This window comes from Cheilinus undulatus, linkage group 24 (assembly GCF_018320785.1).
Source record: "Cheilinus undulatus linkage group 24, ASM1832078v1, whole genome shotgun sequence".
NCBI classification, from domain to species: Eukaryota; Metazoa; Chordata; class Actinopteri; order Labriformes; family Labridae; genus Cheilinus; species Cheilinus undulatus.
The window spans coordinates 14,842,318-14,856,950 of record NC_054888.1 but is presented as its reverse complement, the minus strand read 5'-3'; the positions used below and the strand labels follow the sequence as shown (position 1 = coordinate 14,856,950).

The following is a 14,633-nucleotide window of genomic DNA, read 5'->3' as shown; positions in this document are numbered from 1 at the left end:
AGAGATCCAGCACCAAGGGTTAGGCTTAGGCACAAAAAAAGACTGACAAACACTGGCAGCTGAGTCCAACACGAAGAAGAAACTTCCGCTTGGGACATCCAGCATGGATTGGATGTATAGGCACTTCCGGCATGGATTGGGTCCCTCTCCATCTTTCAGGAGGAACTTGGGGGTCAGTCCAGCATGGTACTGGCCGAGTTTGTCCTACTTGTGGATGAGTCATTTCCATCTAGAGAGAAGTCCAGCCAATTTACTCTTGGGTCAAATAAGGCTGGAGCGCAATTTTAAGATGGATGGATGCTTAGAAGCAGTGGGTTGGGTATCAAAATTTGCATTATGTCTCACACTGTTCTGTCTCAAGAAGAGTTTTCAGCTTTTCTTGGTATCTGTAAATACTCTTGATATTCATGTAGAAAAAATTGGAAAAACTGTCTGAAAATCTTGCCAAGATTAGATTCTGAGTATCTCACCACAATTCAAAACATTGTGTCTAAACTTGAGCTGCTTTGCAGTCATCGCAGCTTCAAAGAGAATCCTAGTGACCCAGTTAAAATATTCTTGGATGCACTTTGTCGTCTCTTCATAAGCAAATCAAATCAACAGTAAAGTGTGTCAGTAATGTGCAGCTTCTTTGGAGGGAAGACAACATTTAACTTTGCTTTGATTTGAAAGCCTTGGAAATGTCAACACGACTAAGAATTTAACACATAAGTCTTGAAATTCCTCCTGCCATTCTTCCATGCGCTATCAACTGCAACCTCATCCTCTCCTTCATCTGCATGCAGATATTCCCATCAACCAGTATAAAATGCATCAGTCCATCGTCACTGCTTTGCTAGCTTTTTGGTGCAGTTTTCTGGAGCTGTTTTGTCCTCAGGCTGCTCTGAGAATTCATCTAACACCCTGAAAACACTCACACATACACAAGCGTACAGTACAGTATGAACACTCACACCAGCGTACATCATTCCTAGCTTTTGAGGTTGTTAGCTGCTGTGAGGCTTTTCTCTCTCACCCTCTCTCTTCATCATTAATTAGTCATTTAATTAGAGAACTTCAAAGTTAAAGCATCCTCTGCTGGTGGGCGGGACCTGTCAGGGTGCATGAAGATGAATGCATACACCAAGACACAATATAATGTCAGCTTAGAAAGTGTTTGATACCATTTGGCAACTTTTGATCCCTAAAAGCAGTTTTATAAAACTGTGTAAGGTGGGAAAAGTTGATGATATAACGATGTCGCAGATTTATGATGTGCCCATTTGTGCCATAGCAATTTTTAGTATTTGGATTATAATTCATAGCATAATTAAAGGTTTTGTCCCATTTAAGCTAGGAAACATTACATTAGATGGGTGTTTTCCATTTTCATGCCCCTGGCCTAGGGATAGCTAGCTAGCTGGAGACGTTATGTTTTCAGGTTGTTTATCTGTCCATCTGGGCCATTATTTTCACTGATATATCAAGAATACTTTTAAGGGTTTTCTTTAACCCTTAGGTATACCTAGGCATGTTCTTTGCATTCTGTTTTGGAATTCTTGAACCAGTTAGTGTTCTGTTGATGTGATTGGCATGAAACTGCACAAAGATGTGTATTTTTGCTCATTTTTCATTTTTCAAGCCAAATCATTACATTGACATGTTTGGTATTGTGCATAGGAAAAATACTCACGTTGGCATCCCTTGGGGACAAAAGTTATCCATTGAAATCCATTGTAATTGCTTATTTTGATTGCAAATTTGCAATACCATGTATCACTAGCTGTTTTTACATAGAGATTCCGCAATAAAGGTGAAAAGGAATGCCCGTCTCTGTTCCGCAACAAGCAATTCACACGAAAGTGTGACAGAGCTGCGCGCACCCGAGCTTACACACACACCCTGGCGTCCCGTAATCAGATGGCAGCCACTGCCTGAGCTGCTGCTTTCAATGAAACTTGAAACTCTCGATTTCTCGGTCTAAAACATATTTTCTAAATGAAATACGGGGAAAATAACATGAACATTCATTTTGATCAATTAGATCCAATAGACTTTTTTTGCTCCATATTTCTGAGTTGGAGGTCCAACTTTAAGCAGTGTCACAGTGCACGTATTTACGCCGGAGGTCGGAAACTTCAGAGTACTGAGCTCACTTGAACACACCATGGAACTTTTAGATGCTGCTGTGAGCAGAGATGTGTCTGCTCTCTCCTCTCCTGTACAGAGTGTGATCAGCTCGCTAACCTCGCAGTCTCTCCAGTTAATCCACATCATTCTTTGTTTTATCCCCCTGTTGTTTTCTCCAATGAAATGCCGCTCGATTAAACCACGCAGGTTTTTAAATCTCCCATTTAATTCCGCCGTTGCGGAATGCCTTGATGTCCTTTCACACTCATCGCGGAAAAGTCTGTTACGACTCTGATACTACCTCTCTATCAGGATCAGAGGTGGGGCAAGATCGACCTTCCATTGTGGAATGGTTGCTTTTATAAAGAGCGGCGTTGCAGAACAAAGGCGTAACAGACACGGAAAAGAGAGGCAGTGTGAAAGTAGCTATCATTACCGCCATTATCTGTGATGCAAGTTTGAATGGGGGCCTTAGAATTGCAATTTTTACTCCTAACCACTAGATGGTGCCATTACCCTTTTTGGGCTAAGCGTGTATCTGTAGGGCACTTAAAAGACACACTAACAGTGGGATTTTTTTTATAGCTCTGTGAAATAAAGGCATAAAAACATTTAATGAAAATTGTCTGTGGGTGTTGATATGAATATAAACTTGGGTTTTGCATGTTAGATATGAGAAATTGCATCTCTGAAGTGCCACTCCAGCGTGCTTTGTTGGGGATAAGCTGCAGGTCTATGTTCAGTGCCGATGCAGCCAAACCGCATCAAATACCCATTGTTTAGAAATCTCCAGACAGGGAGTCAAAAGTTTAGAGTGTCAGGAATTTCAAACAATTTTATGATTATAACTGGAAGTGATTACAAAAAAAGAAAACAATCAATATAAAAAACAAAATGAAATGATGAATATAACCACATAAAGTAGGGGTCAAAATATTTCCTAGGGGTCCATCTTTTGTATAATTTCCACCAATTTCTGGACACTGCACAAAAAATGAAAATGCATAAAACTTGATGTTGGTGGTAACTGACGACTTGAGAAAATGTATCATATGATGAATTAAAAATTGAACAAACTGGCATTTAAGGGTTAAAAACACATACAATCCTGAAAATGACCAAAGATTTGCTATGTCATAATCAGAGCTGGAAGTGATAACAGAAAAAGAACCAAAATAATTTTAAGAAATGATATAAATCATGAATTTTAGCATTCAAAGTAGGTGCAGAAAATATTGCCTAGGGATGTATGTGTGTAGTTGTTTGAAGGGATGCCTAAGGGTTAAATGACCGCTCAAACTTAGATCAACTGATTACATTTTGGAAGTCAAAGGTCAGGGTTATTTGGCTGTTCATTCCTTGCGTGTGAACAAGCTATCTCAAGAATTCTTTGATGGATTTCTAACAATGTGTGCACAGTTGTTCTGGTCAAAGTCATTGGGCCTCATATGATGCTTTGGTTGTTCTGGTTCTGGCTCTGGTTATTTGGGGCTTTCTGGAGAGCCAGCCCGCATACACACCATTAAGCAGAACCAAAGTGGGAGGCCGTCTTTCTTGCTGTCCCTTTATACTTCCTTCAGTTTCTTGAGTTTATTACTTATTTTTCCTGCCGTTCAGGTGAACCCAGCCTTCGCCATCTCTTCCGTAAGTTTGGCATATAACTTGCACATCCTTGTACCACTCTCCAACCATTCTGTCTTCTCAGCAAACCTAATTTTCTCCATTTCCACTCATTTTTACAACCTAGATAATGACATATTCCCTGTTGATGTCACAGTTCAAGAGGAAGAACCAACTGTTTTTTGATTCCAGCTGAGAACCAACTTTTCAGGTTCAAAACCATTTTTTTTTTTTTTTTTTTTTTTTGAACACGCTGGCCTGTTCAAAATTAGGTCAGTCTGAAAGGCCTGATATTTACCCACCTCTGTGGTTGAACTATGATATGTCAAGAGCATTTGAAGGGAAAGTCCTGTGAACTCATATCCTTTGACCACTATTTCAAAAATGCATTTTGGGTAAAATTTGGCACAAACCTACACTTGGACTTGAAGGTACACTTTCCAGATTTTGGAGATCAAAAGTCACTGCAATTTTACACAATGTGAAGTCAAACCGTCCTTGTACCATGTTGCCGGTTCTTAAAAACAACACTTTCTTCAAAATCTTGGCTCTCAACTGGTGGGTCAAAAGTAGGTTGCAAAGACATTTTCATTGGGTCCAAGATTTGTGCCTGGAACTAAAACATGTGGCAAAAAGTCAATGACGGGCTTTTATTTTGAAGGATTGTTCCATCGCAACTTTTGTTCCATCTAATTTCCAAACTGCCCTATTTTTATCAAAAACGTTTGGGAGTGATTGAAAAGTGTTATTCATTTTCATTGCAATTTGTCATTATGGGGTGGTGGTGGCACTGACACTAGCCTCAGGACCAACCACAGCCTCTTTACTAGAATTGTAACCCAAATTTCCGATACTTTTAAATCTATCACAGTTATTTAATGAAAGGTTGTGCAGTTTGGACCTTACATGGTACAAAAAATGTCAAAACACAGAGAAAGACCCAACTGGCATGTTTTAAAACCACCTCATAGACTTTTTTGGCAACTTTTCTTTTGTGACCCATAGGAACTGGTGGGTCCAGACCAACTTCTGGGTGTCGACCCACCAGTTGAGAACCAGTGCTTTAAAGCATTGTCTTCTAAAGCAGAACATTTAACCCCCATTTACTTAACTGGCATTGTAAACCAGAGTTTTATTACAGAGCATGCACAAACACCTTGTAAGAAATAATATTAATACCAAAAACCCTACAGCAGAAACTATCCCAGCCCTTCTTCTTTACCCACCACTTTACTTTCACTATCCAAATATTGTATGCCTCTGTGAGGCTTATAACTGCAAGGCAGTGGCTCTAGTTTTAACTATTGTTTCTTACAAGTTTTACATTCAGTCTCTAGCTAGCCTGGTTGTGCACTGAGAAAATTTTAATGTTAAAAATGGGCTAAAGCTGCCCTGATTTCTGCGGTCTCCCATGTTTCCAAAATTGGTTAAGATCTGTAAATTGCCTATTGTGTGGCCAACCAAAGTGCTATCAGAAATCAACAATGAAGTCACGAACAGCTGTATTGATACTGGCTCTTTTTATTCTTTTTAGTTGAAGAATTGGTCTCTCCCAAATTGAAACAGAAATCATCCATGCCAAAGCTTCCAGAAAGACAAAAGAAAAGCACTTCATTTAACAAAGAAACCAGTGAACGGATCAACTGAAACCAAACGCCGTCAAAGCCATTCAGAGATCAAACCTCAATGTGCAGCCGCAGACGGACGTATCATTGCTGAATATCAAATGTGTTTCTCTTGGCTGTGGACCTGCTGGCTTCCATCCAAGCTGACTTTTCTCTTCCTTCCTCTCTCTCCCACTTTAGCCTGAAGAGCTGGAGGGCGTCCACACACACACCTTCAAGCTTAAGCCATTCAAGAAGGCCAAGAGCTGTGATATATGCAAGCAGGCCATCACCAAGGAAGGCCTCATCTGTAAAGGTGAGTGTGTGAATGAAAAATAAAGTTATTCTGTTTTTTTATACATATATTTTGACAATACAGCAAGCCATCGCACAATAAGTTTTGCAAATGGCACTAATAAAAAGTTAAATGATGATTGATTTGGGTGGCTTTGAGGGTGTGATTTCGTCTGTGTAGTGTTCTGTTTCCCTTCCCTCCAACTTTATGTTAAGCTAGGCTAAAAAAAAGTGCTTGCACAGACATGGGATGGATATCAATCTTCTCATTTTGCTCTTGGCCTTTCCCCCAAAATGTGGTGTTAATCAAACTCTTTGTGTCCTTGGTAGCTACTTTGATACTACTGCCAGTTTAAAACTCTAGACTTAGATTCTTAAAGACTGATAAAATTATAAAATATTACTTTGCCAGATGTGTCTTGTATTGACCCTTTCTTACTTCCGATCTGTCAACAAAAAATTTGGTTTGTGGCCCAAAATATGAAGGTCTGTAGGTCTCTTTTTTATGATGTCTGGACCAGGGAAGCACTAGAACAGACATTCATTGAGATGGAGACACCCTAATTTCAGGGTGCAACCCATGGCTGCAGGAACATTGGCCTTTCCAACATGTAAAATATCGGTTAACTTCAAACATTTTGCTGCATCATGTTTGTACTCTTAGCACTTTCTGAGCCTTAGTTTTTCTGCTCAACCCACTTTTTTTCTTTTCTCCTTTTTGCAAGGTTAGGTTTCACTTTAAAACCTTTAAAAACTTTTAAACATCATGAACAAGCATGAGCTAATCTGATATCTAAAAATACAATGACAAGTGGAAAGGGGTCCCTTTGACTTCCCCTAAAATTTGAAAGTACTGGCAAAGTCCCATCTGCTGTGCTGCACTAGCCTAGGCAAGACAGCCACCCAGGATTATCCACACAGCAAGTACTGACACTAGAAATTGAAAATATAAACTCTATGAAACTGGTCGCCTCTTCGAGAGTTCTCCCTAACCTCCCGATGGTCTATCTCTATCTCCTGGCCTTTTTGGTTATTCACAATGATTAAGTCAGTTGATTTAGTATGAAAAGTAGTAAAGATTGGTTTGAGTGGGGCTGTGGTGGATGGATTCACCAAACAAGCTTCCCAAAATGTAACAATACCATGACCTTGTCCCTACACTTTACCAGGCCATAACCTTTTTCCTTAACCTTACCATGCCATGACCTTTTCCCTAGACCTAGTCGTAATAAACCCTTTTCCCGAAACTTAACCATGCCATGCCTTTTCTGTAAACCTAAGCATACTATGACCTTGTCCCCACATCTAGCCATGCTTCACCTTTTTCCCTAAACCTAATCATACCTTACCTTTTCCCAGAACCTAACCATGCCATGACCCTCCCCTAAACTTTATCATACCATGACCTATGCTTTAACCTATCCATGCCATGATGTTTTCCCTTAACCTAACCATACGATGACATACGGTATGCCTCAATCCTACCCTACCATGACCTTCTCCATAAACCTAACAATGCCAGACCCTCGTCCCTAAACCTAAGTGTACATTCACTATTTCCTTGAACCTAACATATCCATGACCTTTTCCCTAAAATTTGACCTAGCTGCCATATTTGACAGTCTGTGCAGAAACCACCCTTTGGAATGACTGAAAAATAAGAAATACCAATCTCTTATAATTGTTCATTAAGCTAAGCCTTTTTCATACAAAAAATTAATCAGTTTATCATATGAAATGTGTCTGGCATATGCTAATGTTAGATATTTCTTTTTAAGGAGAAGATTTGCAGATATCACATATTTTGACCTCTAATGTTTGTTAGATTTCATTCAGCGAAGCTCCAGATGGATCTTACATCTGTCTTTATCCATCAGTCTGTGCATCCATCTCCCCTTTTTCTTCTTTTGTTTGAACTGTAGCCTGCATACAGTCTGTATGTACTGTGCGCACATGTAGTGCCTCAGCTTTGGTTTCTTCCCCCACTTCCTCCCTCCCTTTAAGCCTCTGCCTCTCCGTCTTCTTCAAGTCACATGTTTTGGATTCTAATTTTAGAACAACTAAAGGTTTTATTGTTACTCCAGGAAAAGTCCAGGGGAAATTAATGTTGGAGGGCTCCAAGGCTGCAGCTTCACGTTATCTTTTTCTTTTCTTTCAAGTTTTCCTTCCTCCGCCCGTCTTCTGCTTTTTCACTCGCTCTATCGTTTCCTCCTTCTTGAACTACAAACACCACGTCGTTAGTTGACAAACACTCAGAAGCCCCGGCAGGAGCGTAGCGGGGCCTGTGTATGAGGGCTTTGGCTGAGGATTTTGCTGTTAAAATTAGCATGGCTGCTGCTGCTGCTGCATTAGCCTAGATAAGAGGGGAAAAAAGGGAAGAGAGGGGGTGAGGGGTGGGGTGGGGGAGCGAGGCAGAATAAAGAGAGAGAAATTGGGGTAGAGGGGGATTGGGAGACCGACATGGAAAACAAAGGAACGAGAGAGCAGAGGAGAGCACAGGAGAATTACTTTCCCTTTCATCTTTCTTTTTGTTCATTCATCCTCAAATACAGTAAGCTTTCCATGCCAAAAAAGTGCCTAAAACTGCAGTCTAACAGCAGCTTTATGTGCACAAAAAATGGTTTAATCAGCAGAAAACTATCCATTCGTGCTGCTAATTCTACCACTGTAGGTTCACAGGCAGTGACATATGTTAACAGAAGCATCCTTTCTGCCCTTTACAGTTACAAGGGAAGTGTTGCTAGGCACCCAGGTGAAAAGGCGTCATTAGGAGGGCTTGTGGCCAAGAGATAAGATGTGACAATCAGACAAGTGCAGCAGAATCTTCCAGATATGTGCATATGTTGTTGACAAAGATGCACTGAGTCAGTGAAATTAAATTTATTTGCTATGTGTCATATTGTATTTTGTAGTATTGTATGGTGTAATGTTGTTTTATCACAGAAAGACATAAAGAGCTGAAACTGCTACTTAGTGCTGTTGCCTCACAACAAGAATGTGCCTGGTTTGAGCCCCTGGTTGGACAGGGTCTTTCTGAGTGAAGTTTGCATATCTTCCCATGTATACGTGGATATTCCTCTGGTTCCCTCCTACAGTCCAAAGACAATAATGATGATTCAGTGTGAAATGATACAAGTCAAGAAAAAATAAAAGGATACAGGACATAATGAATGTAATGTTATCTGTTTTGCTGAGAGGAGACTAAAAGAGCTACTTGTTTTAATTTGATTTCATCTTGTTGATCCACAAGACATGATACAACACGATACAATACACTTTGGTGCAATACGATACAATGCAATACAGTTTGGTACATTTTATTGTTATTTTTGCTAAATGAGCAAGTTGATGCAATACCATGCAATGTGATACGATACTACACGATACACTACAGTATCATTAGATGCGATGTAAGATGATGCAGTTTGATTTCATACTATACAATATCATGCGGTACAATGCAATACAATACAGTACAGTGTCACAAGATACGATACGATACCATGCAGTATGATTCGTTACAAGGAAAAAAAAACATAAGATGCAATTTGATACCTAAGGAAAAGATACAATACAATAAAGTGTCATGAGACATAATGCGATATGAATGCGGTATGATTCGGTACAATACAATAAGATACAATGAGATACAATATTATGCAATGTAGCATGATACAGTACACTATGCTACACTACACTACGCTACGATACGATACAATACTATATGCTGCAATACGATACGATACAATGCGATGCGATACAATACGATACGATACGATACGATATGATATGATACAATACGATGCGTTGCGATACGTTATAATACAATCTGTTACGATAAGCTACGCTACGGTACAGTAAGATACAATACAATGCAATGTGATGCGATACAGTAGAATACGCTACGCTACGATGCGATACGATACAATCCGATACAATGCAATGAAATACAATACAATGCGATCTGATACGGTACAATATGATACGATACATAATGATATGATATGATACAATGCGATATGATACGATACAATGCGATATGATACGATACAATGCGATCTGATACAGTACAATATGATGCGATATGATACTGTAATAATGAGAAGTTACGATACAATGCGATACGGAACAAAGCGATGCGATACAATACAATACAATGTCATGTGATACAATTTGATACAGTCAAATCCAATATCATGCAATACCATGTGATGTAATACGATATGGTACAACACAACAAGATACGAAATGATATACTTTGGTACAAAACGATACACTGTGATATGATTTGATGCAATACAGTACGGTACATAATTAAATCATACAGCACAATATGATTGTAATGTTATTTGCTGCATTGTGTCATAATATTTGAAATATGTCCCAAAGCATCCAGATGGTATAGAAATACAGTAACTGCTTGAATTTAAAAGAATAAGACACAAAGTAGCATTCATAAAGGGCCAGTTGCAATTAAATATTACATTCCTTCAAATTCAGTAAAACCAGTGTTTACAGGTCTAGAAAATGGTTTAAATCTTTTAACAGATCACCTGCAGGGGATCTAAACGGTTAAATATGCCATGTGAACATTGCATCTGTATGTTACTTGGTCTACGCATGTTTTCCTTTGTTCTTCTCTGAGATGTAGTAGTTCGAGGACTGTGTTGTGCCTCCTGTGAATAAGTGGGGCTCATTAACTGAATATAAAAACCTCATGATGATAATGATTCCCTCTGGTGCCTGCATGCATCAGCTCCAGGTTTCCAAGATATAGGGATTTTTTTAAGGGAAGTTATGTAACGAAAAACTGACACAGAAAAAGAGGAGACTCAAAAATGCAAGTCTGCTTGAATCTTTTAAAGAATTTATTGTTTGGATGTTTTATTAGTACTATCATTTCATTCATGCATATGCAGTAGTTTTGTAGTAGCATAGCAATGACTGGAAATTTCATGTGTTTGAACTTAGTTTACAGTGAAACAGCAGTCATTCAATAAACATACCTATTTAGAATTTTATCTAGGTAAGGTTTCACTTATCATGAGTTCATTCCTAAATTACTCTAAATTAAGACTATAACATAATAGTCGTATTTATTTCTGTCCTAATTAAGTTCCAAAAGAAGAACTTGCTTCCAGTAAAAAAAAAAAAAAAAAAAAAAAAAAAAAGTTGGTTTTGATGTTTGGTCGCCAAGCAGCTTTTGGTACTTTCATATTTCTTGTCTGATGATCAAATCTAATTTACAACATTTTCCAATTGAAGATTAGGAAATGTTGATTATGAAAAGGCAGCATGAGATGCTCGAAAGTGAAGAAGGCAATAAAAGGTTAGTATTTAGTAGAACTTTTTTAATTCATCAGCCAATTCATACAATCTTCACGGATTGATTCATTTTACTCATTTGACATGGAGTTCCAGTACATGTTACAATATCATATGATACCATAATATAGCAGTAAATGTTATTGTCTTTCAAAGGGAAATGTGCCCTGTCCTTACTTCATGTACAAAGAGATGGAGATAGCAATATGATATTAAATTAAAGGAAACAATGAAAAAAGTTATGTACAATACAGTATGATACCATATCCTACAATACTCCCGATTGTCCTCAATGGGAAAGATGTATTGTCTTATTTGCTACACAAATTCAGCTTAAGTGACAGCACATTCAATAGATCTAAAAGAAACACGACAAAAGAAGCCTGCCATGGAGACAAGATACCATACTCCACATACGAAACAAAACAATACAGTTGGATTCAATACGATGCAATATAATATGACATGATACGATGATACGATGCAATATGATATGATTTGATACGCTAAGATACGACAACAGGATATGATAGGATACAATATGATTCTAAACGTTACGCTACAATATGATAGGATACAAAAAGATACGCTACAATATGATAGGATACAAAAAGATACGCTAGGATACGATACGATTAGATACGATACGTGGTTGTTCTACAATGTTGTGGTGAGGCTGAGATAAAGTCACATGAATTTGCACAGCCATGCACTATAACTTCGAGTATACAACATCTTAAGAAACCTTATTTTATTTATTAATTTAAGAAACCCTACATGAGTTTGCACTGGTATTTTTTGATGTTATTGTCCACTGAGTCAATCAATGTGACCATAAAATCATATGTAACCCTGCAATATCATTAGGTCTTGAAAACGTACAACATTTTTCAACTGTATTTTGGTGTTTTCTGTTTGTATCTGTGACTTTGTTTCATAGGTAGGTCTTTTGGATAATTTGGTATAAAAATGACAATTCAATACGATACGATACGTGCCAGTGTCCTCTTAGGAAAAAGTTACATTGGACCTTATTTGCTGTATATTTTCCAAGAGAATCAAAAAAAATCTAAATATAAACATCTGCAGTTGTTATAGCAATTGCAACATAGTACATTTGGTTAAGATACAATAAAATTTGGGGAAAGATGTCTTGGAATCTAGTGCTGCACAAAAAATATCTATCATTTGGACAAAACAATCTTTTCTGTAGGCTTTCACCACCTGTAATGATCTTCATGAGTTGACTGAGTTTGCGTAGGTTACATGGGGAGTACAATACAATAGGATACGATAAGATATGGTACAATATGGTTAGGAACTGAGCTTTTTTTTATTTCAGTGCTTTACTTATGGACTTGTTTTACATTAGTAAGACAACAAAGAACAATCCACAGTTGAAAAGCTCAAAGAACACATAACCTATATTCTCTGTCTTTTATATGTGCAGAACACTTTATTGTTTCAATGTTTTTCCCCAGTTTCCATTCGTTTAACATTTAGACACTTGTTTGCATAGCTGCTTCCTCACCTGGAAGCACAAATGTCCACATTAAAGTTACATTCCCTAAATAATCACCAATCAGCACTTCATACACACAATCACCAGCCAGTCTCTTTAGCACTATTATATACATTTACTTTAATCAGGTATGCAATGGTTTAAAGGTCTTTTTCTTTAAAGACCACCCAGAACATTCCTTCACCCTTCACCATCACCTCTTCTTTTCTCACTTGTTCGGTAACACATGTCTACATGCTAACACCACCTGGGGACCACCTAGGTCGACAGCGAAGCAGCAGGTGTTTGGGGTTAAAGGTTCTACCTGCCAAGACAACAAACATGGTCGTTTCATGCCTGAAGGTCGACATAATGAGCTCTTTTTCCTCTGCTTTCATAATGACTTAAATATTTAAAGCATTTCAATTGAAGTTAAGCATCTTTAAGAAACAGTTTATTGGAAGTTTTGCCCTATTAAACTAGATTTTTCTATCTTTTAAGTGAAAGTCTACAGTTATATAATCTTATTTGAAGGTTTTGAGTTGAAGCACAAGCATGTAAATCAAAAAGGGGGAACACAAACAAATAACTGAATGGATGCTTGCTCTTTGTGGCCACTTGGGGGCAGCAACACAGCATGCTGGCATGAGGATGAAAGCTGACCTTGTTTTCTGTGCAGTTCATTCAGCATCAAACACTGTCATTTATGTAGAAAGACTGTACGCATCAGAGTGTTTAAAAATCAGTTGGTATTCTACAGCAAGGCAGTGCTTTTTTGTCTTTATCTGCTTATGCAATCTGATCTTTCACCATTTATGAAAGAACATTGCAAAAAAGATGTTCATTGACTCATACGTGAATATGAGGGGCAGACGTGTATTATTTTGCCCCACATTTATCCCTCTGTCTCTGCTTTTGTCGGTTTGAATGCATCACTGTGAGTCTGACTGTGTCTCTTCTCTTTCAGCGTGCCGGTTGTCCTGCCATAAAAAATGTGAAGTGAAGGTAAGACACGAAGCATCTTCTACTCTTTAGCTGCTGACATCTACATTACATCTCATTACTTATGCACACTCGCATGCAAACGTGTGACCATCAACACTCTCACGCATACAATACATATTTCAGTGACAGCTAAGATTCGTGATCATCACATGTTTCAACATCAGGAACAGGCGCATGAAGTACAGCCATCAGCAAAAAGATGTATATATAGAATATGTCTGTTTTTTAATTGAACAGCAAAAAAGCAAGAGAAGCTGTCTGAATTTAAAGGTGGAGTTTCAGAGTGTTTAAGAACATAATTTAAAAGGGTTTTTTATATTTTGCCCTTGTCATGCATCTGAATGAAGTGGGCAAAACATTAGTAAAATAAGTAGAATTATCATTGGGATTGCACAATATCATCAGCATAAAATCAGTATCAGCAGATATGAAAGCTTCTGCTGATATGCTACATGGACACTACTTTAATACAGAGTTGAAGCTGTTGTTGCTATAACAGCTTTCACTTTTCAAGAAAGCTTTCCACAAGATTTTGGTGTGTTTTTGTGGGAATTTGTGCCCATTCATTCTTTAGAGCATTTATGAGGTCAGACACTGATGTTGGTCAAAAAGTCCTGGCTCACAATCTCTGTTCCAGTTCATCCTAAAGGTGTTCCATGGGGTTGAGGTCAGGGCTCTGTGCAGGCCAGTCAAGTTCTTCCATACCAAACGTATCAAATCTTTAAACTCCAGGGGCACAGTCATGTTGGAATAAAAAAGGGCCTTCTCAAAACTGTTGCCACAAAGTTGGAAGCATAGCTTTGTCCAAAATGTCTTGGTATGCTGAAGCATTAAGACTGGCCCTCACTGGAGATAAGGGGGCCTATCCCTAACCCTGAAAAACAGCCCCATACCACTGTCCCTCCTCCACCAAACTTCACAGCTGGTACAGTGCAGTCAGGTAGATAATGTTCTTCCAGCATCTGCCAAAGTAAGACTCACCCATCTGACAGAGAAACACAATTCGCCACTCCATGGAACACGTTTCCACTGCTCCACAGTCCAGTGTCGGTGTGCTTTACACCACTCCTGAGATACTTGGCATTGGACTTGGTGATATGAGGCTTGCATTCAGCTGCTCAGTCGTGGAAACCCATTCAGTGAAGCTCCAGTCGCGTATTAGTATTGTAAGAGTA

The 14,633-nt window shown here is 38.5% G+C and overlaps 1 protein-coding gene across 1 annotated transcript in view; it reads left to right on the top strand.

Annotated features, from left to right (window-relative positions):
• LOC121505969 (SH3 and cysteine-rich domain-containing protein 2-like) overlaps nucleotides 1-13,488 on the top strand; it is a 52,757-nt gene extending 39,269 nt beyond the window's left edge. The window contains exons 2-3 of the mRNA XM_041781426.1: nucleotides 5,535-5,649; nucleotides 13,421-13,488. Coding sequence (XP_041637360.1) covers nucleotides 5,535-5,649; nucleotides 13,421-13,488 — 183 coding nt within the window. The remainder of the gene's footprint in view (nucleotides 1-5,534; nucleotides 5,650-13,420) is intronic.
• Nucleotides 13,489-14,633: the final 1,145 nt, after the last annotated feature.